Source organism: Haemaphysalis longicornis, unplaced genomic scaffold, assembly GCF_048455015.1.
Source record: "Haemaphysalis longicornis isolate Haplotype H1 unplaced genomic scaffold, Haemaphysalis longicornis Haplotype H1 scaffold_2, whole genome shotgun sequence".
Lineage (NCBI taxonomy): Eukaryota > Metazoa > Arthropoda > Arachnida > Ixodida > Ixodidae > Haemaphysalis > Haemaphysalis longicornis.
The window spans coordinates 75,229,531-75,250,894 of NW_027526295.1; the positions used below are offsets into that span (position 1 = coordinate 75,229,531).

The following is a 21,364-nucleotide window of genomic DNA, read 5'->3' on the forward strand; positions in this document are numbered from 1 at the left end:
ATATTCCTTTGTCGCCCCTTTCTCCACCTGCCCAACAGAGGCGGTGTTGATTTGGCGCGACGGCGTTTCAGTATCGTGAGCGTGCTCAAATAGCTCGAACCCACGGTGGTTCCTCGCAGTGTGCATGAATGCCTGCCTTGTGCAATGCTAGGGTTATGCATATTGTGAGGTAGAGACACCACATCTTCTATGTGTAATTATGTGGTTACAATGCAACTGCTTTGTGGGACCGCCTACGTAAGGCTAGCCTGTGAAGCGAACTTCGCCTGCTAGCGTTTACCCAATCGTCCCGCCGTGCAACATGGCGGCTCTTACGCGACTCCCAACCCGCCGTGTGCAAAGTCGCGCCTGGCTCAGGGTTCGGGAGAAAAAGGACACCCCGGACTCGCGACAAACAATAAACAGGTTTATTGCAGCTAACATCGTTGCGCGTGCAAACAGACCAGCAGCCCAGCAGGGAGGATAGTCCTGCCCTACTGCAACGTTCTCGCAAGGGAAGGCAAAGGGTTTGGCTTACCCAGTGAAGGTCGCGGGTGCGGGTGGAGATTTCGCGGTCGGGGCAGAGAAGGTCCTTCTCCCAAGAGGTCAATCCGTCCAAAGAGAGCAGGCCCCAGCTCGCAACCCCCGATCTCGGCTCTTGCCGAGGACCGGTTTTTCGCCAACCTCCTTCCGAAGCTACGAGCGCGCCCTGCGAGGCGTCGCGGAGGAAACGGGAATCGAGACCCGAAACGGGCTGTTACTGGGGCGGTTGGCAATGTGCAGCGCAGCGCATTGCTGCGAGAAGGTTGCCCCCGTGCCGGCAGCGTCAGCCGGCTTGGCCACAGCCGCCGGCGTGCACTCGAAGTGGGAGAGGGGGCAGGGCGCGAGTGCGCTCCCCACAGCTTAGGGAACCCATCAAGCAACAACACTACTGCACAAAGGATCACACAAACAAAGGAAACAACATGTTCCAGTACATGTTCCCTGTGATGGGTTACATTGAGCGATACAGCTGCAAAAAAATTGACGACATTCACCATCCATTGTACTTCAACACTTTCATCGGAAAACACTTGCATCTCTTGGTGGAAAACACATTGAAATTTTTACTAAAGACAAGGTCTAACGGTGCCCTTACCATAGATTTTGCCCTGGGCAAAATTCCAGTGCTTTACTAAATGGGATCTCTGTTGTTTGGGAGTGTCTTCTAGTTTGCATTTGCTCATACCGTAATTGCCGAAATATGGCTGAAACCTTCATGGTGACAGCAGGTGTTGCATCGGGCATATTTGAGGAGTACTGTTGTCTACGATTCTGCATTGCACATATTTGACCAGGCAAGCCACCCACAGAACTTAAGACTACAACATTCACCCGACAGTTGTGCATTGCGTGTAGTAATTTACCAAGAAGGAAGGACCAGTTCAACTTAAGCTACAACTTGCACCCACCACGAAAAATCTTTTGCCCAAGTCTCTGTTGCATTCTTTTACATTGTCTCCCAAGGTTTGTTTCCAGTTTCTATGGTGGCCAACTGCGCAACGAACGGGCGTTTTTGTCACTTCATTTCTGTTTCCCACTCAAAATGACACAAATGGCACAACCTACCACAATTACTCCACGATAAAGTAGCAGCTTTGTAGCTCCAAGTCCTCTAGAGAGGCAACGGGTTACTCGGCAACACGATACTGGCAATCCCGTTGAACCAATCGCTTGCACTGTGGTTCAACATGCATCCCCAACTCTCGCACGTTCTCACGCTGACCCCACTCACGGGCGTCAGCTGCTGGGGGTGCATGACGACGATGGCCATGAGGTGGCCCCGGGAGTTGGAGCGTCCGATGAGCTGCTTCCAGTGGCCCCGGAACTGGGTCTCATAGCAGCCCTCCAGGGGGGACCAACAGACGTACTCCTGGAAGGACTGTGCAGACAGCAAGGAAGGGTAGAAGGGGACAGGGAACGTCACCTGTCGCACCCCTGCTAAGGCATAACAGAGTGGCTGCCAGAGCAGGCCATGTGGCATGCACTGTACAGAACACTGGCCACAACAACTACGGCCCGAATACGTCACGCTGCACAAGCCCACCATCGTGCAAGGCCTGCAGTACGAGTGGGGCCATTGCTCTCTTCCTGCTTGAGTGGTTGGTCTGCACTCTGAACATAAGAAACCTTGGGACCCCTTGGTTGAGGAGGCTACGTGCCTGACATTGTGCGTGCTCTCCCATATGTGGGTGGCTCAAATACTAACCCAACTGCTGCCACAGTTAGGGCCCAACTTTATCAAGAACATCGGCCATACAAGCAAACACTCTTCGTACCGAAATCGCAGCGGCACCTTCCACCTTACAGAGGCCACCAGGATTGCTTGAGAGTAGATTCCCAGACTGATTTAAAGAACCACTATTTAGTCAGACTTTTTGAGTGCTTCGGCGTTTTTTGTGCTGCTCATACACCACAAGCAGCACACAAAAGAGCTGAGGTACACTACCACCAAACTTGGCTCTACTGCTGTGCTCAGCTTCACTTTCCTGCAAAACAGAAGAACCTGATATCAAAGTGACCACACCAAAAGAATGAGCACCATCATCCTATAATGCCTGGGTTCGGCTGTAGTACCTATGTTTGTCTTGCGGTTTAAATAAAATTAGTTGCGAGTACAGCGTCATCCTGGCGTCCTCTTTCCCCCATGTCTGCGTCTTAAACAATACAGGGTCCGGTTTTCAAACAAAAAGAGCACTTCTTTGGAAGGAATTCAAGCCACAGGATTTCATCAGGTGACGATATGTATGCATGCGGCACCAGCTACAATACGCAGAACCCCAATGCCTGTGCACGCACTTTACCACGTGCAATGCCTACCTAGGTGGTGCTGCCACTTGTGGAGAAATGTCGGCTGGCACCGGATGCGCATGCGAGTGATGAGACGGCAGCCTGGCCCACAATGCACTGTCAGAGGGCTGTGACTGCAGGCAATGTTAGTTTGCCTAGATCAAGCACCCTCCCCTCCCTACACGGGTAATTATTACGATGTGTACTTTGATGTGACATTGTGTGCTCCGCGGTACCTTACACAGACACCGCATGCGTTCAAAGGCCTCAGATGTGCCATGGAGCTGCATTTTCATTGACGATTCACCCAGTAATTGCATTTCTTTTTTTTTTTTGCCTATGCATGTTTTTTGACATGGTCTCTTTTAACATTGCCCCCTTTCTTTCTTTTTTTTTTTTCTTTTTTGCTGGTGCAACCTCTTTTGCCCCGTATACATACCCATTCAGTAAGTTCCCAAGTTGCAATTGTTGCCATTCTGGAAGTGGATATCAGTCCTGTAACGGAACTCAGGAACAGTGGAACCCCGCTTATTTCTCCCCAGGCTTTACGACAACCCCAGTTTTAAAACAGACAAGTCGAGTCGCGGCGAAGTCCCCGTATAAAGAATTAATTAGAAACCTTGGTTACCTGACGACCCACGCGAAGTGCGTGAGCCATTGGCAGACAAAATGAAAGTACCACAGGCCTGTTCCGCAGCCCTTGAGGCGGTCAATTTGTGCTGCCCTGAATAGCTTTCTTCTCCGTCTCATCTTTCGCTTTTCTCCTCTTGGGCAGCGGCCTGTTCCTCTGCACAATCACTTTCCCCCTCTCCTCACTGGTGTCTCTTCTTGTGAAGGTAAGTTAAGTTTGACATCCACCTCGATGCAGCCGTACGGCTACAAAGGAAAGCTGTACAGATTTCTCACAAACTCCGCTGTTCAAGGAAAATTCGTCCTTGTGCAAAACTCAAACGCGGTACTACCGCTTATCTAGTGCAGTCACTCTACCAACTGAGCTAACCAGGAGGCTAGTCGTTTGTAGCGCGAGAACGAATTGATCAACAGATTCGTTGATTGAGTGTAGGGTTTAACGTGCTGACGCAACGCAGGCGATAAGGCGTGCCGTAGTGGAGGACTCCGGGTTAATTTTGACCACCTGGGGATTTTTAATGTGCGCCGAAATCTCGTACAAATGGGCGCCTCCATGCTTTTTGCTTTTGGAATAATGCTTTTCGCCTCCATCAGAAAAGCGGCCGCCGCGGCCGGGAATCGAACCCGCACCCTCGTGCTCAGCTGCACAAGCGGACAGATCAACAACTCAGTGATGGACAGGAGTTAATCGACCAGATTTAGAAGAAATCCCCAAGGTGGAGCAAGTTTCTGTGAAGGAAAGTTTGACATCCACCTCGATGCAGCCGTACGGCTACAAAGGCAAGCTGTACGGATTTCAAGGCAAGAAAACAAAACAAGAACTCTCTTCTAGTCTGGTTGCGCTGCAGTCGCATGGGCAGTGCGCGGGTGTTCATGTCTCCCACTCAGCGGAGAATCACCAACAAGGTTAAGCTGGCAGGCTTAGGCTCCCACGTGTATTTGTCGTAAGCGCGTGTGCCACGATTCGCACTGGCTAGCAGCAATAACAGGAGTGGACTGCGGTACAAGGTGTTGTTTTAATACAGCGAAAGGCAGCTGCGCTGCATTGTTCTTTCTGCAACTACTTTTTATTGTTAATGTGGGTTTCCAAGCGCTGAAAAGCATTAGTTGGTAGTGTAGTTTACACTGAAGTTTCTTGCAAATCTGTCGCACGAAGGCGTAATTGTTGTTGTTCGGATTTTAAAACACCCCCAATTTACGACGCTCTTTCCAGGTCCCTAGGAAGTCGTATAATCAGGGTTCTTCTGTAGTAGTTAACAACGGACAATGGGTGCTACTTTTGAGAAGTAGGGGTGTGCAAATACCGAACAGCAACTTCCGAATCGACTACTGAATCAAATTCGGAAAAAAGTTGAATATTGGATCAAATACAGTGTAGACCGCTTATAACGTATGCCGCGGGAGCCGCAAAAATCCGCACTATAAGCGGTACCGCACTATAACCAAAACACGCGCGAATTCAACCACATCGCCACCTATCTCTCAAGTCAACCTATATTTATCATCACTGAAACGTACAGCACTTAAAAACGAAGGCACGGTCTATATTTCGTGTTATTTTTTAACATCAGCCGCTGCTGCAGGGCAAAAGCGCAGTCTCACAAACGGCGAGCGCGGCTTTAACTTCCGTTGTGTTTGTTTTGAGACCATGGCTGCGTTTTTAGCGTCTATGAACAGATGCCGCAAGACGTGATAAGACCACCGGCGGGATTTTTTTTTTTACCCCACCTTGTGTTCACGATGCCGAAGGCGGCTGCTTATCAGCGCAACGGAAATCTTCGGCTTCGCGCGGCTCGAATGTTCGGAAAGGGAAAGAGCGGTGGCTTATCAGCAACAACGTTCTAAAGCGTGAACCGCGTGGTAGATTTGGTATCGCGAAAACGTGCAGTGCACGCCAGCGCGGATACAACTGGCGTGGTGTGGGCGGCGCGGTAAGAGGCGGCAACATGGCGTCGGCACTGGCCGTGAAGCGGTGCAGGCAGTTCCAGTAAGTTCCAGCGACCGCTTCTAACCGCTCGCTGAAATGCCGCACGGGGCGCTAGCGAAGATGCTCATGCAAGAAAGGAGCTAATAATGTGGGCAAAAAGTGGAATATAAACTGCCATCCACGCTGCTTGTGAAAGCGCCCATCAAAAAATACAGCGGTGGTAAGCCTAAACATCTCTGGCACGGCTAGCCGGCTCGGAGCGTTTCGAATCTCCCGCCATTAGGTGCGCGTCTCCCCATTGGTGCAAGTCGTCAGGCTCCTCCCACTGCCACGCGAAGAAGCCACCGCGAGCGCGGAATCGTCAACACGACCACGAAAAAAAAAAAAAACCAACCCTCATGCGCAACGCTGATGTGCACGATTCGTGCGCGAAAACGGGCCATGCGGTTCACGATTAATAAAATCAACTTGCCGCGCGCGGATGGGGAGACTGTCGCTATCTTCCGAGATGCATCAAGCAAGGTCAGTTGTGGTTATCAGGTACGCACGAACTAAAGGGTGCCTATTTGTTTTCTTTGGGTGTCTACGTTAGAGGAGGGCAAGGAGTGCACGCTGCGTCAGATAGCCGATTTCACCCTTTCTTTTTTCTTTTGCTACCCTAAAACGATGCCTCAGCTGCGCCGGTCGATCAGCAGACCCGCCGAAAAACCGCACTATAAACGGTATTGTGCTTCGGCCAACCGCATCTTAAGCAGTATGCTTATGCATTGAGTTCTATGGGAGGCAAACCGGTGGTCGCAAAAACCCGCGTTATATCCGGTCCCGCACTATAAGCGGTTACGTTATAAATGGTCTACACTGTATTCAATATCAATTTTTGTTTAGAAGCCTCAATTTTTCGTAGGTTCTTCTGCAAAAACAGAAGCTACTTCGCATTTTCGGAAGTTATGACGTTCTTTATCAACCCGACAAGCGCACTTCTCAACTCGCATTCCCAGTAGCCCAGTTGACAAACCACTATGAGGCGTTACTCCTTGAATCCGAAGCGGGCCTGATGTGTGGTTGAAAAAAAAAAAAAAGACAGAGTTGCACTCGAGTTGCTGTACCGCAATCATAGATCATAGGCAACGACCATACAGCGCCTCGTAACTCAGAAGCGAGCACTTTGCAGGCCTGAACAATATGACACAAAAACACAGCACAACCACAATCACGGACCATGATAGGGCACTTTGGATGCAAATTGGGAGCGTGAACCATGAATGGAAAGCTCGCACTACAGTCGTCGTGCACAAGCATGTGCTATCCCCCAAGCAGAAAAACATGCAGTAAACATACACCAACTTCATTAAAAAAGCCACAACCACTTTAGATTTAAAATGAACAGAGGCGCTGACAAAAACAAACAAAAGCGGCGGCGAGTGCTTGTATCAGAAGCTGCTAACATGTAAACATCTGGCCGCAGTATTCAAAATGGCTGGCAGAGTCGATAGCGACAGCGGGAAGGAAAGACTTTATCGACGAAATCGCAAATTACTCCGCGCAGCGGGATAAAATTTACGACCTCTGCAAGGCGCGCTCAGCGAAAGCACAATTTGGATGCAACTTGCCGAGCAGGCGGTGAACCCGCAGTGCATTAGTGTGGGCCGATACCTCTTGGTTTCGCAGAGTCGGGCACATTCAGAAAATCCACTCGCCTGTTTGAAAGATTATATAGTAAATATTCGAATTGTGAATCGAATTATTCGTGGAGGTACTACTCGATTTGCATTCAAATATTCAAGTATTTGCACACCCCTACTGAGAAGTCATGCTGCCAGCATTTTCATGTCTATCGATGTGCGAGTCTGGTGTAATTCCACCGCGAGTGTGTGCATGTGTGCACGTGTGTATTGTGCATGTTTGAGCGTTGCCACATGCGTACCGAGTGTGGACGCAAGCACATTAAAGCGCTCTATGTTAAAGAAGAACAAAAGGACGACCCACCCTGGCTACAGCTACTTGTGGCTCTCCTTGCAGACCACAATGTGCTCAGGACTGACGCCCAGGGCACGGTCCAAACCTGCGAGCGCCCACTTTCATGCCTATGAGAAACTGCAGGATGCTCCCTCCCTTGCAAAGGCCCAGATTGAGACAACTTTTTCGGCACACCGCTTCCCATTACATTTCAGCCATGAAGACAAACTAGCCTGCAGTAACTCACTCAGCTCAATTACAGCCATGCAAGACGCTTTCTTAAGGGGGGACGCGGGTCTTAGAATGGCCAAAAATCGCGAAAAAACGTGTTTTGAGAAAAATACATTTTTGAAGCCTTTGTAACTTCAAGAACCTACTCTAAAAGTTTCACCGCTGAATTCGATCGAAAAGTGTCCTAAAATCAACTTTGTAAACATGACGGCGACCCCAAATTGTCGAAAATCAGGAAAGAAATGCTTGAACTTCGCGCGCGCGCCATGCGCGAAGGAGACGACTGGCGGCAGCCATCTTGGACGCGTTTTGAAGGTCGTTTCTTTGTGCGTATTTTGCGATATCTCAAAATGGCGTAGCATGGCGAGGGCGCTCGCTCTCGCCGGTTTTCGAAAGGTCACTTACGAGCCCCTGATTGGCCAGACCGCGCGCGCGCGAGACGAGCCCCTCGTATCGCGTCTCTGATTGGGCGGCGCGGCGAACCCGGCGCCTTTTGGGTTTGTATTTTTGTTTTCTTTCCTGGCGTTCGCCTCCAGGGTAGTTTATCTCATCGTGTCTTTTTCTCTCTGCTGCTGCAATTTGGTGCAACGTGTTCTTTTTCTTGCTACAATGCCGGGAGATGTTCGCATCAAAAAAACTACGCGTCAAGCGAACGGGAAGCGGCGGAAACGCGCGTGTAACGCGGGGACGACATCGCCTGTTGCGTCTGAGACAGATGATTTTTCATTATCTCCGGCCGTGGCAAGTTGCAGTGCTTCAGGCGTCAGCGAACCGTCATCCGGCTCCTCGAGTGCCAATCAGGACCGCATCGACAACGTGTATTACACCGCTGGTGAATCTGCCGAGCGTGCTAAACATGCGGCGGGTGTGAAGGAGCGTTTGGCGTCGCAGTCAGCGATGGAGCGCAAGTTCAAACTTTTGGACAGAGAACCAGCGTGCGAAAGCTCGGAAAGTGGCACGTCGTGGACTTGGACGTGATAAATTCGTGATAATCATTGCATTCGTATTGAATTGCTCTAGCAGGTGATGCTATTTGTACAACCCTAGTGTTGATCACAAAATTGCATTATCTAGCTACGGCCCTGCAGTTTTTAGTTTTGAGGGATCCCTCTCCCTCTTACGGGGTGTTTTTTTATCTTGCAGTTGAGTTATGATGATAAGACTGGTATCATTGCATTCGTATTGAATTGCTTTAGCAGGTGATGGTATTTGTGCAACCCTAGTATTGATCACAAAGTTGCAATATCCAGCTACGGCCATGCAGGGTTTTTTTTTTTTTTGAGATTTCCTTCTCCTCCTTACGGGGTCTTTTTTATCTTGCAGTTGAGATATGATGATAAGACTGGTATAATTGCATTCGTATTGAATTGCTCTAGCAGGTGATGCTATTTGTACAACCCTAGTGTTGATCACAAAATTGCAATATCCAGCTACGACCCCGCAGTTTTTAGTTTTGAGAGATCCCTCTCCCCTTTACGGGGTGTTTTTTTATCTTGCAGTTGAGTTATGATGATAAGACTTGTATCATTGGATTCGTATTGAATTGCTCTAGCAGGTGATGCTATTTGTACAACCCTAGTATTGATCACAAAATTGCAATATCCAGCTTGGCCATGCAGTTTTTGTTGTTTTGAGATATCCCTCACCTCCTTACAGAATCTTTTTTATCTTGCAGTTGAGGTATGATGATAAGACTGGTATAATTGCATTCGTATTGAATTGCTCTAGCAGGTGATGCTATTTGTACAATTCTAGTGTTGATCACAAAATTGCGATATCCAGCTACAGCCATGCAGTTTTTTGTTTTGAGAGATCCCTCTCCCCCTTACGGGGTCTTTTTTTATCTTGCAGTTGAGCTATGATGATAAGACTGGTATCATTGCATTTGTATTGAATTGCTCTAGCAGGTGATGCTATTTGTACAGCCCTAGCGTTGATTAGAAAATTGCAATTCACCTACGTCTTTGATTTAGTTTTGAAAATCATAACGGAATAATGTCACTTTTTCATTGGCTGCTGTGCTTTAGCATTACAGGTAGCAGAAGAGACTGCAGTATGTGATGTGTGGGCTTGTATGTAGTTTTCAGAGGCACTAGAATAAACTGGGAAATAGCAAATCTGGTTTCTTAAGTTTATTTGTAGAAAATCTACTTTTTCTCAACCGTTTTCAGAGATTATGCTTGGCTTTACGCTGAATGTTTTACGCTTATTTTTGTGGTACAGGCACATACTTAGTCTGCTTTTCTTCATGAAGAACTGAGCTACACAGTGATGCCATTTTTGTTATTGTAGCTGTGCTGTAACAAAAGTTACTATGATCGGAAACTTCAAATGCATTTTTCTCATTTTCTTTTTTTGCGAGACCGTGCTCTACCTTACGGGGGGTTTTGTTATGTTGCTCTTGAGCTAGGATGACAAGACTGGTATCATTGTATTCGTATTGAATTGACCTAGCAGGCTATGCTATTTGTATCACTCTGACGCTGTTCACCTATAAGCAAAATTGAGTAATGATGAAATAATTTTATAGAAATTGTTGGTATAAAGTGTTCACTTTTTTCATACTTTGCAAAAGCTTTTGAAATGAATAAAAATAGCATAGCCTGGCAGAGTGGACCTTTGGCATTATGTCCATATAATTCATCTTTGAGCTTGATAAAGCGAAATAGCTCTAAACCCCCGTAAGAAATGCCTCAATAAATTCATTTCAAATCACTGTATTTCTTCAACAAATTCTCCTATGTTAAAACCAATTACATATTTGAAATCAGCATAAAAAACTGCTCAAGACTGCCAATTTTCATCAAGCTGGCACTAAAAATAAAAAAAATTGTCCAAAGACCCACCTCCCCCCTTAACTGAAAAGAAACAAAAGCAAAGAATATTGAAACACTTTTGAACTTTATGCCACAGTGATCTATTATATGCAGGAGTGAAGCAATATGGGCCCACGCTAAAACCACAGTTATCATTCAGTGTGTTCACCGCCTGCTAGCATCCAAGTGATGAGGTCAAACGCACTGGAGGCCCCACTGCAATCGCCCATTCACCCTTCCTGCCGGTGGCTTTGCTGTGGGCGGCCACCAGTCGGACAATGTAGGGAAATCACCCGCAACCTGCTAGGGAGTCGCCCCTGCCTTGTATGTGTTCCTTAACACGTCAATTATTCGTCCGAAGTGTGCACTAAAAACTGGTACCGCTGTTATCGAGACAAGGCAGTCCATTTGAACGAGCCAAACTTGCATTTTGTCCTCTCGGCCCCTTTGGGTGCGGAGGTGGCTCCATCGCAGAGGGCACCACTCACCGGTGGGGCTTCCCACCAGGAAGCCGACGGTCCTGGGCTCCCCACGCAGCCCCTGGCAGACAGAGAACTCGTCCTGGTTGCGGTAGCCTTTCGCCACGGGCTGCACAGAGCGGTCATTGTCATTTGTGAGAGCGCAAACAACCAAATGTTACTGCCAGGAAAAAAGCATGCCGGACGCTTCTCAATGCACAATATGTTCAGGCCTTGCAATTTGAAGCCTTGATGCATGCGTACACACACGGCTGGAGGTGGTGACAGAAGCAAACCACCAGAGTTCCTTGCTATCGGCAGACACTACTGACTTTCCTCATCATCTAGAAAGAAGATGTCTCAGAAAAATTGCCCAAAAAGTATCACACTTTCCTCTCAGGTGAAGCTGTGTCAAGAAAGGCAGCTTATATAAAAGACACGCCCACAGGCACCTCAGCTGCCACAGCCAATAAGAATGTGGCAGCTAGCTTTCCCCCTATAGCACACTGGACTGACCCGAAATGACCGGTACAGTTTACCGAGGAATAACACTGAAATGTTTTGGACAAGTCCTGAAAAACTGAATGCTTCACACATGTGATGCACTTGAATGCAGTGCAAACACATCTGCAGACCAGGACTCTCTTCATGCTCATGTTAGAGCCCAATGACTGTTTACATACAACAAAGAAAACACGGGGACATTCACAAGACAAGCGGACACTATCAACTGATTGGACCATAGTTATTCGATTATAAGGCCGTCACAATTATAAAGCGAGGGTGCAGTTTGGAGAATCAAAAGAGCAAAAAAAGTGTATTTCTGAGCTTCGAATATAAAGCGGGGTATGACTGACACTACAGATTTTGAAAAAAAAAAAGAAAAACCTACCTTTATATTCAAATAAATATGGTATTTGCACAAAAAATGGATGATTATAAGGCGGGTGTGCGAGTAAAAAGGCATCTAAATAAATTTTATTCCCACATATGATTTGTTATGGAAGCTTTATCTCTCCCTGGAACAATACATACAATAGCGGGTGCACCGACGCAATTGTCATCTTTGCTGCAAACGTACAAAGCTTTGGTAATCTCTCTATGTTCTCTGTACCTCTCTGCCAACATGTACACACAGTCTAACCAAAGGACACACTTGCATTGTTTGCAGTGCTCCACGAGCACTCCCTGGGCCTGTGATTGCTTGCATGCATTGCAGCGATCTCCTAATCTTCCATTTTACCATACGTGCCAGCCCCCATCGAAGCACTGCTGAACAGGTTTCCATGCCAGAGCAGAGCGGTGAAGCTACCGGCCCAAGTGCACAAATCCACACCCCTAAGTACTCCACTGACTTCAGGGAGCACACAGGCCTCAAACGCACACGTGTTCACAGTACAGGAATTCTGGACACCTGACACCCCGTCTTCCAAAGTGTCCGGGGCCAAAGGGTTGGCTGTTCCCCCAGGACCTTTTCAGCTGGAGCTGCCTTGCATGTCGAGGGGTGCACTCACCGAGGGCAGCACGGGTCGCAGCCCCTGGGGGTCAGGGGGGGAAGGTCACGTTGGCCTGGCGCAGCCGCTTGCCCAGCCTCTGCAGGCACCTCTGCAGGTCCTCGCATGTGAACTGCACACACCGAGGTCAAAGGTCAAGGGTCAAGACCCGCAGCACTCCTTCCTGTGCACCGACTGGCGGAATAGGTCCAGCGGAACACGAAATTCAAATTTTGGGGGTTGAATGCACTGAAGCAACACTTGGACCATGAGGTGCCCCAGGGCTGGGCTTCGAATTAATTTTGACCCCCTGGGGGGAATCTGTAACCTGCACCGAAATCTCAACCCACAGGCGTTTTCACTTCTCACCTCCATCAAAAAAAGCAGCCACTGGGGTCGGGATCAAACCCACATTCTTGGACTCACCAGCTTAACACTAAGCAACCATGCTGGGTTGACTGAAACAAAGGCACAGCTGCAGGCATAACGCAACGGAGACGACTTTCCCTTGACACTTGGAACAAGGGGGCGACTCTGTTCACCTGCTTGCCTCGCTTGACCCTTTAGGTCACCTCATTATACTCAGAGAGGTTGTTTTGGCTGCTCTGGTGCCAGATATATGCCAAACACTCGCACAAACCACAATAGAAAAAAACAGAGCCGTTCAAATACCGGGAATTTTGAAGAGGTTATGAATAGTGTGCGCTACTCGACTCAACCCGAAGCGAAGTTTTACCAGTTAAAGTATTTGATTTGTGTTTTTTTTTTTTCACTCAAAATTTACGAGTATTAAACAATCAAAAATAACTTTGCTGCGTTACAGGCGTATTTTTAAAAGGACGCTAAAGTGTAGGAGCAAGTTGCCTTGTAACAGTAGATTAAACTGTTTTAAATACAAATGTGCCAACCGCCACAGTAGCAGTTGCTTATTAACACACATAATGCTAAAACCTTGAAAACAGGAGCCCACTTTCCCGAACTACACCTTGTGACATCACAAACTGTGAAGGCATGGTGAAACAGGATTGGTGGAACTTGCTTAGGCAGCACAGACCTGCAAATGCAAAGTAAATGTATGCAGGAATGTGGGATGGTCACGTGCTTTTGAAGTCACAGAAACCACAGTAAGCATGCGCAGAAAATATGATGCCCCAGCCCATGCGGCAGTCTGTGTTTCAGTTTCGATTTCATTGAACTGTTTTGCTTTGTGTGCAAGTGCAGTCGAAATATGCATGCATGCGGGTGAACGCCAGAGCCCACCACACCTACCGACCACTAGCACATGTATACATGGAACAGCCAGCGTCAGAAAAAGCAGATCACAATCAAGCGACCAACCAGAGACGGGATGACCGTGAAATTGTTCGATCAACAACAAACGTAGTTTCACCAACTGCTCCCAGGTCGTACCAGGTCCTGGAAGTTCATGTGAAATCTTTGCTGGCAACCCCATTCCCCACCGATAAAGAGCGGGAACTCGGTGGCCAGTTTTGCTGTATGCCGACACACCAAGATGGCAATAAATACACCCTTCCTGATTGGCCGCGACGAAAGTGAAAACCAATGGAGACAGGCTTTCAGGAAAGTGGCACAGATCGAGTAATACCAGACTCAGCTGACTCTGGCCACTTTGCGATGGGCTCGCAAAAAAATGGAAGGGCAATGGCAGAGAGAAACACCAGCTCTAATTATTTCTTTCCCAGTAAACACGGCGTCGTTGGTTGCCAAACAAAACCTGGGAGGGCTATGGAACACGTGATCGTTCAGTTGAAACAAAAAGTTACTCGGCCTTTAGTGCTTCATTAAGGTTTGCCATATGCACCACACCCTTCAGTTGACATTTTCCGCACAGCGCCACAGCTATGCAGGAAAGCCTACCTGATGTGAGCCTCACACAGACCAAGCACATGCTAAACTCTGGTGTGCATTGCCTAAGGCACGTAACATGCTGTTTGTGCAAAGAATTTGTAAGAAAAAAAGAAACTTTACTTCAATTTGTAGCATGAGTGAGGTCCCATGAGTCGTGCCTGTTTACTATGCTTGCAACAGGATACCAGCTGCCTTAATGCCCAGCAAGTACCCTCCTTTTCACGACATTGTCTGCCATATAGTTTTTTATTGCACTGCTTTGCCATCTTGTCACAAGGTTCTTTTTCTGAACCCCATTTTACCAGCAACTGGTTACAATTTCCACTTTGGTGAAACCAGTATCGCCAAATTTGACACCCACTACTGGCATCCTCAGAAAGTCTTTCATTTTTCGATTCTGTCTTAGAACGCATCCACACGTGCCCGCAATCAGGGCACTGACAAAGGCATCTACATCTAGAAAAAAAAAAAAGAATGTCCCCGAGACCTTACAACCGCAACATATGACACCAAAGCAGGGCCACTCACCAAAAGCTGCTTATTGCAGGGGTACTTCCAGAGCGGTGTCACCACCATGGCCAACCTGCAACAAAATGGACGCAACAATGTCAGCCCACAGCACACTAATTGGCACAACTTCCCAGGCTGTCCGCACAACTACTAGATGGAATGTTGGTGTCGCCCCAACCAAGTTCTTACTCATTGTTTAAGATGGCCATATTGATAGGATAGGCCAGCCAGTGTCTTTCTGAACGACTGTCAAGGCCTACTCGGGGTTGCACATAAATCCTCACATGCCTCCCATCACTACACGTTACAGCATGCACTAAAAGTCCCGCATTCAATCGCTTGAATGCCAGTGTTGTGTTATGATAGTACGTACATTCCTGATCATTTCGACACATAAGCAGGAGTGCCCCAAGGTTCAACTTTCCGATTTATATTAGTAAAACTCTTAAAACTCTGTGAAGAACCCAATCACCATTTTGGATGTGCCTTTTAGATGAGGGCTGTGTCGCATCTATAATGCCAAATGACACCTGCAGTGCTATAAATTAGTTTAGACCCAAGTTTAGACCCAAAGCGTCTAAAACCAAGTGCATCATATTTACCCAAAAGAAACACGTATTGAGTTTTGCGCAAACTTCGGTAACATAAGCTTGCAGAATACTACCATCCAGCTAAAGTACCATCCTGCCAAACATTCAGCTAACCGAAATTTCCCTCAGTTAGTTGGAAAGCCCTACACAAATTATAGCAAAGCTCTTGTTGATCCAGCACTGATATCAGTCTTACGTTTACAGCCATTGAAATAAATTGCCAGGCAGTGCTGTCAATTTGTAAAAATTTAGACGTGAGCGTAAACTGTTCGCAAAAACTCGGAAAATGCACTCATGTCGAGAAAAAAAGTTTTTTTTTCGGGGTGGGGTACAGGTATGTATTCTTGTTTGCTTGCTTATTGGTCAAAAGGTTCGTTTTCACGCATCAAGCACTTGACTGCTCTCTCAGGAACCTGCCAACCGAAATTTTTTTAAAACTGTATTTCAGCATGCTGCCCATGTTTATTCATGCAAGCACACCTGTAAGCACCCACGAACGGCCCCAATATGCACAAATCAAATCAAATACAATCCATAACTGAATGCAAACCTCACAGAAACAAACTCTGCTCCTCAAATTCCAACAAAAAAAAAAACACTGAGCCTTTTTCTGGGGCATGAACCCAAGGCCAGAGCACATCCAAGGCAGTCGCTCCTCCAACTGAGATGTTAAGAGGGCTGGTCAGTGGCAGCGGCAGGGCTCATCACATTAGGTGGCAACTGTGTTTCTCCTGTCCCGTACTTCGCAAGTTTCCAGGTGCGGCTTGTCCAACCATGCAAGGTTACCAAGCCTGCTACCAAGCTCTACTCATGGGCAGTGAGAGTTGCGATTGCTCCTGAGATGACACCCCCTGGTACAAAGAATTTCAATGATGCTGGCTTCAACCGCTGCGTGGGACGACAGACGAACACCTCTTACAGTCCCGTAAAACATTTCACTGGGGCCGGGATTCTCAACTGCGTTGGCACCAAGGAACCCCTGAAGCCACTGATAAGCTGTCAAGGAATCTGCAAGGTGCCGCAACGCCACTCATAACAATATCACTCAAGAAAACTTACTCAGCCGCGAGTACGTTGAAAGGCTTGCATAAAAGAAGGAAAAGCATCCTCTGCTTGCAGCAGTACGTTACGGAGGGTTTTGCTCAGTCATGGGCACGTTACTAGCAAGAAGTAACAGTGTTACAGTTACACTTACTGAAGCCAAAAAAGTTACAGTTACTGTGAAAAAGTAACAGTGTTACTTTTCCATTACTCTATAAAACTAAGTAATAGATCACAAGCCAAATGATAGTGTTTGTTTGGTATGAACGCACGAAGGCACGCGGGTATTCAAAATTGCCCATGGTAAAACCCTAGACAAAGGAAACCTAAGAAGGGCACACTCAAGATGAGCACGAACAATCGCTGTGTACGCCTCATTTTGTTGCCTGAGCCTTTTTACTGATGCACCTTTGGCGTCGGAGAATTCATTTGCAAAACTCATTGCAACTTAGGGCCCGTTCGTTTCACCTGCACCACGACAACCAGATCAGAAGGTGCAGCACTGTGCCATTCCTTTCAGTGGTGAAGCTTGCGGCCCCTGAACTGCACCGTTCGAGTCACAAGTGGTTCCCAATGGGTGCAGGACGAGTTCACGGCTTTGCCTGCACTCCCTGCAGAGCAGGTGCAGAAGCAGACGCGGAAAAGCCGCAGCTCTGGTTCCCCCGATTATGCAGGGTGGTGGAACCGGCTTTGCACTGCTCTGAACTGGTTCAGAAGGTGCAGGGTGAATCGAACGGATCCTTGGGGTGACTTGTTTCTCAAAGTTGGCATCAGAGAGCTTCCCTCTTATCGGACGTCTAGTAATTTCCCATTTCTTTTCTTTTTTCTGTTCGCTCAAGATGACAAAATACTTTAAGACACCACCTCTAGGAACGACCACCGACCTCGGTCTTCTACATGAAGAGAATCCACCCTCTTAGCAACCTTCTCCCCTAAACTGCGAGGGGAGCCGTGTTGTGGAAAGGTGAATGGTGTCGAGAAAAAAGTCTGGAACAATAGAAAGCGCGAACTGTACACACGCCTTCACGAGTGTTGCTATCATATAGTTTTCTCTAAAAAAGTAAGTAAATGTAACGGTGTTTCCTGTTACTGTTACTCTGTGAAAAAGTGACAGTGTTACAGCTACAAGTTCCTTTAACTAAAAAGTACCCAGTTACAGTTACATGAAAATAAACAAAGTAACTAGTTACCGGTAACGTGTTACTAGTAACTAGTCACTGCCCAATACTGACCTTGCTTTGTTTCAGGCCACTGTCACACCTGTTACTGCATCCAACTTAATGAGTTTTTCCCTGTTAGAAGCGCAGCGCTCTCCTCTAACTTGATGAGAAACCTGTTTAAGAAAATTGCAACTGGAGAGTGGGGTGCATTGACAAAGGCATCCAGGGATACAGGAGGGGTCTGAGGAGCCTGTGTTTCCAGCAACCCTTGAAAAGAACCCTTTCGCTAGGCCAAGAGGGAACAGAGAAGCTATGTGGCTCATTTTTTTTTATGCATTCAAAATTTTCAGGTTTATTAGAGATGACCTGGAAACACCACCACAGCATGTCAAAACCCTGCGGTACGTGGCCAACACACAGCACAGTACAGTTGAACCTCGATTTAACGAAGCACTGGTACCCGCAAATTATTTCGTTAAATCGGGAACTTCGTAAAATCAAGAGAACGACAACTTTCATTCAAGAGAACGACAGATTTTTTGCCTCGAGAAAAAGCTCGAGATTTCTGTTTGCACGCCCTTTGTGAGCATCGTGAGCAGACACTTCTCGTAGCTGGCCAGTGAAGTCAAAGCGCCGAGGCAAACTGCCTCAGAAGGTTGACGTCGTCCATCACCTGGCTTGGTGTGGGCACGGGAGCTTCAACTGTATCGAGATCATTCACATCTCTAGACTCCTCTTGTGCGTTGGAAACAAGCTGCACTGTCTCCTCGTCATTGAGAACTTCTGTTGTGTCAGTGTGCGCGCGTCTGCGTTGGCGTTCAGAAAGTCGTCAAAGTTCTGATCTGCGGCCACATTGTAATGCCGACGAAGCTCTTCCCAACAACTGGGCGATGCCTCTCCCTGCTCGTGTTGCGGGCTTGTGGAGCCCGCAACATGAGCAACAGCACACTCCCAGCTCATGCGCTTGCACGCTGGCAACACACTACCAAACATTCTAGACGCCATAAATTTGAAAAAAAATCTACTTTTCTATGCATCTTTTCCCCTGGAATGCTTCATTAAATGAAGTTTGGCGGCGAAGTTTATTTCTTTATTTCGAATTCGTAAAAGCATTAGGCCTACGGGCAACTGCGGGGGGAATCCGAATTTGTTCGTTAAATCGGGAAATTTGTAACAGTGCGTTTCGTAAAATCGAGTTTCAACTGTACTCTACCTGACCGCAGCTTTTCCCGTAAACATTTTATTGGTTTCGCCTCTGTTGTTGATGGTGCTTGAAGTCTGCACCCTTGCTCTAATGACGCTGGCAAAGGTAGCTGCTACTTACTCCCCACAAATGAGGTTAAGATATTTTTTTTTCGACCCTTTCAACAACTCTGCACCGTCTGATACTGCATTCATAAGTTTCATTCGTCATTTCTGAATAAGTTCGTTTGGTGGTGAGTGTCATTCGAGTTTGCCGTTTAGCTGCACCTGAATGACATTTTAGCCGAGTGCCCTCTGTGGAAGTGCACTTAAATAGGCACATTTGACAGGGGTATAAAACTGCCCGAAAGCAATTCTGCATTTTATTTCCCCGTGGAATTTCTATCGCTACAGAAGTTTTGGGCAGGCCAGGAGCTGCTTAAAACTGCCACGGACTTCGGAAAATAGGACCACTAGAAAGCACTGATATTTGAATACATCCCTTAGGAAACCAGTTCTTCGAGAGTTTACGAGCGCATCGGGGCCTCGGCGATCCCCAGCGCATTCGGCAGCTCACTTGTCGCATTTGTTGTCGTCATCGACGCGGTACTTCTCGCGCGGCTTCACACGGCGGGCCCCAGCCTTCTCTCGCTCGTCGTGGGCTGCTCGGTGCGGCTGGCGGGCGGTTCGAGGGGAGGCACCGCGGCGGCAGGGGCGGCAGCCTCCTCGGTCACGGGGACCACCCTGCAGCAACAAGGAAAAAGCACCTCAGCGTATGCGAACGCATCGTTGCATCGTCGCACTCGCGCTCACCTCTGGGCTGCCGCGGCAAGCCAGCGCACGGTGGTCCGCGCGTGCGTCCTTACGAACGAACACAGCGTAGATTTGAACATGGCCAGCTCGTGCAAGACGCTCATATTACCCGGCAAAACCGGTGACAGCACACTACCTACACTTCTGTGCTACGGACGACAACAGCAATGCTGTACTGGTTGTATCAAGCACAGAACAGGGAGATTTTGAACCAAGTAGAACTGGTAGAACATCCGAAAACCCGCCGATCCATTGACGAAAGGAAAGGCATGAATAGCAAAAGCAGCAAAAGCACATGACAACGGGTTGATGATGATAATGAAATGATCTTTGTTGGCTATGCGTGCGCTGCCGCACGCAAAAAGAGCGAGAGAAATGCTAAACTTGATTTCACACAAACGATAAAGTAGTAATCTTTACAGTTAACCACCTGGACAGACAGGCGGACGTCCGGAGAAGAGTCCGAACCAGCGCTAGAATACTTCCAGTAATAGTTGGTAGAAATAGCATTAGCTCGTAGGCCATAGCGCTACAGTTAATAGCAACGTTTTTTGTCTAATAACGTTAGCTCATAGAAATACTTTTTTTAACAACCTCGACCATCTGCTGTGAAATCGCTGAGGGGCGCTGCAAATTGGAGCCCGTGTCGTCTGCTCGACAACTGCGGCGAAGCAGACGACGAGCATTCGAAACACCTACTTGACAAGAAGCCGTTGTGAGAAGGCGATGCCTTGCATTTCGTTCGTTCACGACACTTACGTTTATGAGTACCTATGATATCCTGCTGCTGGGAGATTCTTCCGTACGTTTAAATAAAAAAACTAAAGCAAAAAGGACAGTGACTTTCCATCCGGTGTTCGTTCCATGCAACTTACTCCAAACGTGATGCAGATCTCCTTGATGTAAGAAACTGTGAACGCGATGGCAAAAATAAATCTTCGTCGGTTTACAAAAAGGTAAACTGGTCCGAATCTGTATACCTTTTCTCAGCAAGGTATTTCCAAAGGCCACACCTTACGGCGTATACTAGTAATCGCCCTGTCCCCGCCCCAAATAGCCCCAAAACATTAGAAGAACGTTATGTTTTTGTTTGGTGTTAATGTTAGAGCAATGTTCTTAATGTCATTTTAAAAAAAGGTGTAAGTAATGATATCAAAAAGGTTACATTAATGTTTTGGAAAACGATGCTGCTATCTTGGTCCGGACTCGCTGACAGGGCGGGTTCCGTCGTGAGTCCCGCGCGTCGGAAGCAGTTACGGAAAGTATTGCGTGTCACGTCGCTCAGTGCGAGGCGCAATGTCTCAGTCGCGGCTCTTGCTTCGTGGTCGCGGCCAATCCACATCTCAATCGCCGCTCCGAGATCATGCATTTCGGTGGCCATTCTTGGCGCCCAGAGTTCGATATATCGGATGTGAACTTCGTTATAAGGAATATGTTTCCGATGTATTTCCGTAACTGAAATATTTTTGTTCGATATATACCATATTTCGCTCTATCCGGGTTCGTTATAGCCGGGTTTAGCATATACAGAACGCTTCATTCGCAAATGCCGTAGTTCGAACTCTGCGCTAGCGTCCTTGTATTCACTTCTTGTTGAGCTAGTTGGTATTGGAAAGACTAAAAGGGGGCGCTAAGCAGACGAAGACGAAGACACAAACACCACATACAGGCGCCATGTGGTGGTGTTTGTTTCTTACTTCGTCTTCGTCTGCTTAGCGCCCCCTTGTAGTCCTTGTATTCGCCTTTCTTACGCTGTGTGCGAATCATTGGCCGCGTTCAGCCTGTGCCCGCTCTCGTTTACCCTTAGGAGTCAGTAGAAAGGTCCACAAATGTGGTGGTAACGTTGAACAGGGCGCAGGCGTGTCGCACACAGCAAGCAT

General features: G+C 47.6%; 1 protein-coding gene and 1 pseudogene across 2 annotated transcripts in view; both read right to left on the bottom strand.

Annotated features, from left to right (window-relative positions):
• Positions 1-2,667, bottom strand: part of LOC144168082 (tRNA (uracil-5-)-methyltransferase homolog B-like) — a 40,205-nt gene extending 37,538 nt beyond the window's left edge. The window contains exons 1-3 of the mRNA XM_077697161.1: positions 2,638-2,667; positions 1,754-1,900; positions 518-688 (exon numbers count right to left, since the gene is read on the bottom strand). Of these exons, the coding sequence (XP_077553287.1) occupies positions 518-688; positions 1,754-1,900; positions 2,638-2,667 (348 nt within the window). The remainder of the gene's footprint in view (positions 1-517; positions 689-1,753; positions 1,901-2,637) is intronic.
• Positions 2,668-7,362: 4,695 nt separating this feature from the next.
• LOC144168083 (tRNA (uracil-5-)-methyltransferase homolog B-like) lies at positions 7,363-19,858 on the bottom strand (annotated as a pseudogene). The gene is made up of 6 exons (XR_013322157.1): positions 19,485-19,858; positions 19,249-19,415; positions 14,717-14,771; positions 12,341-12,452; positions 10,857-10,956; positions 7,363-7,427 (listed from the first exon to the last, which is right to left on the bottom strand). The product of XR_013322157.1 is annotated as a tRNA (uracil-5-)-methyltransferase homolog B-like (transcript).
• Positions 19,859-21,364: the final 1,506 nt, after the last annotated feature.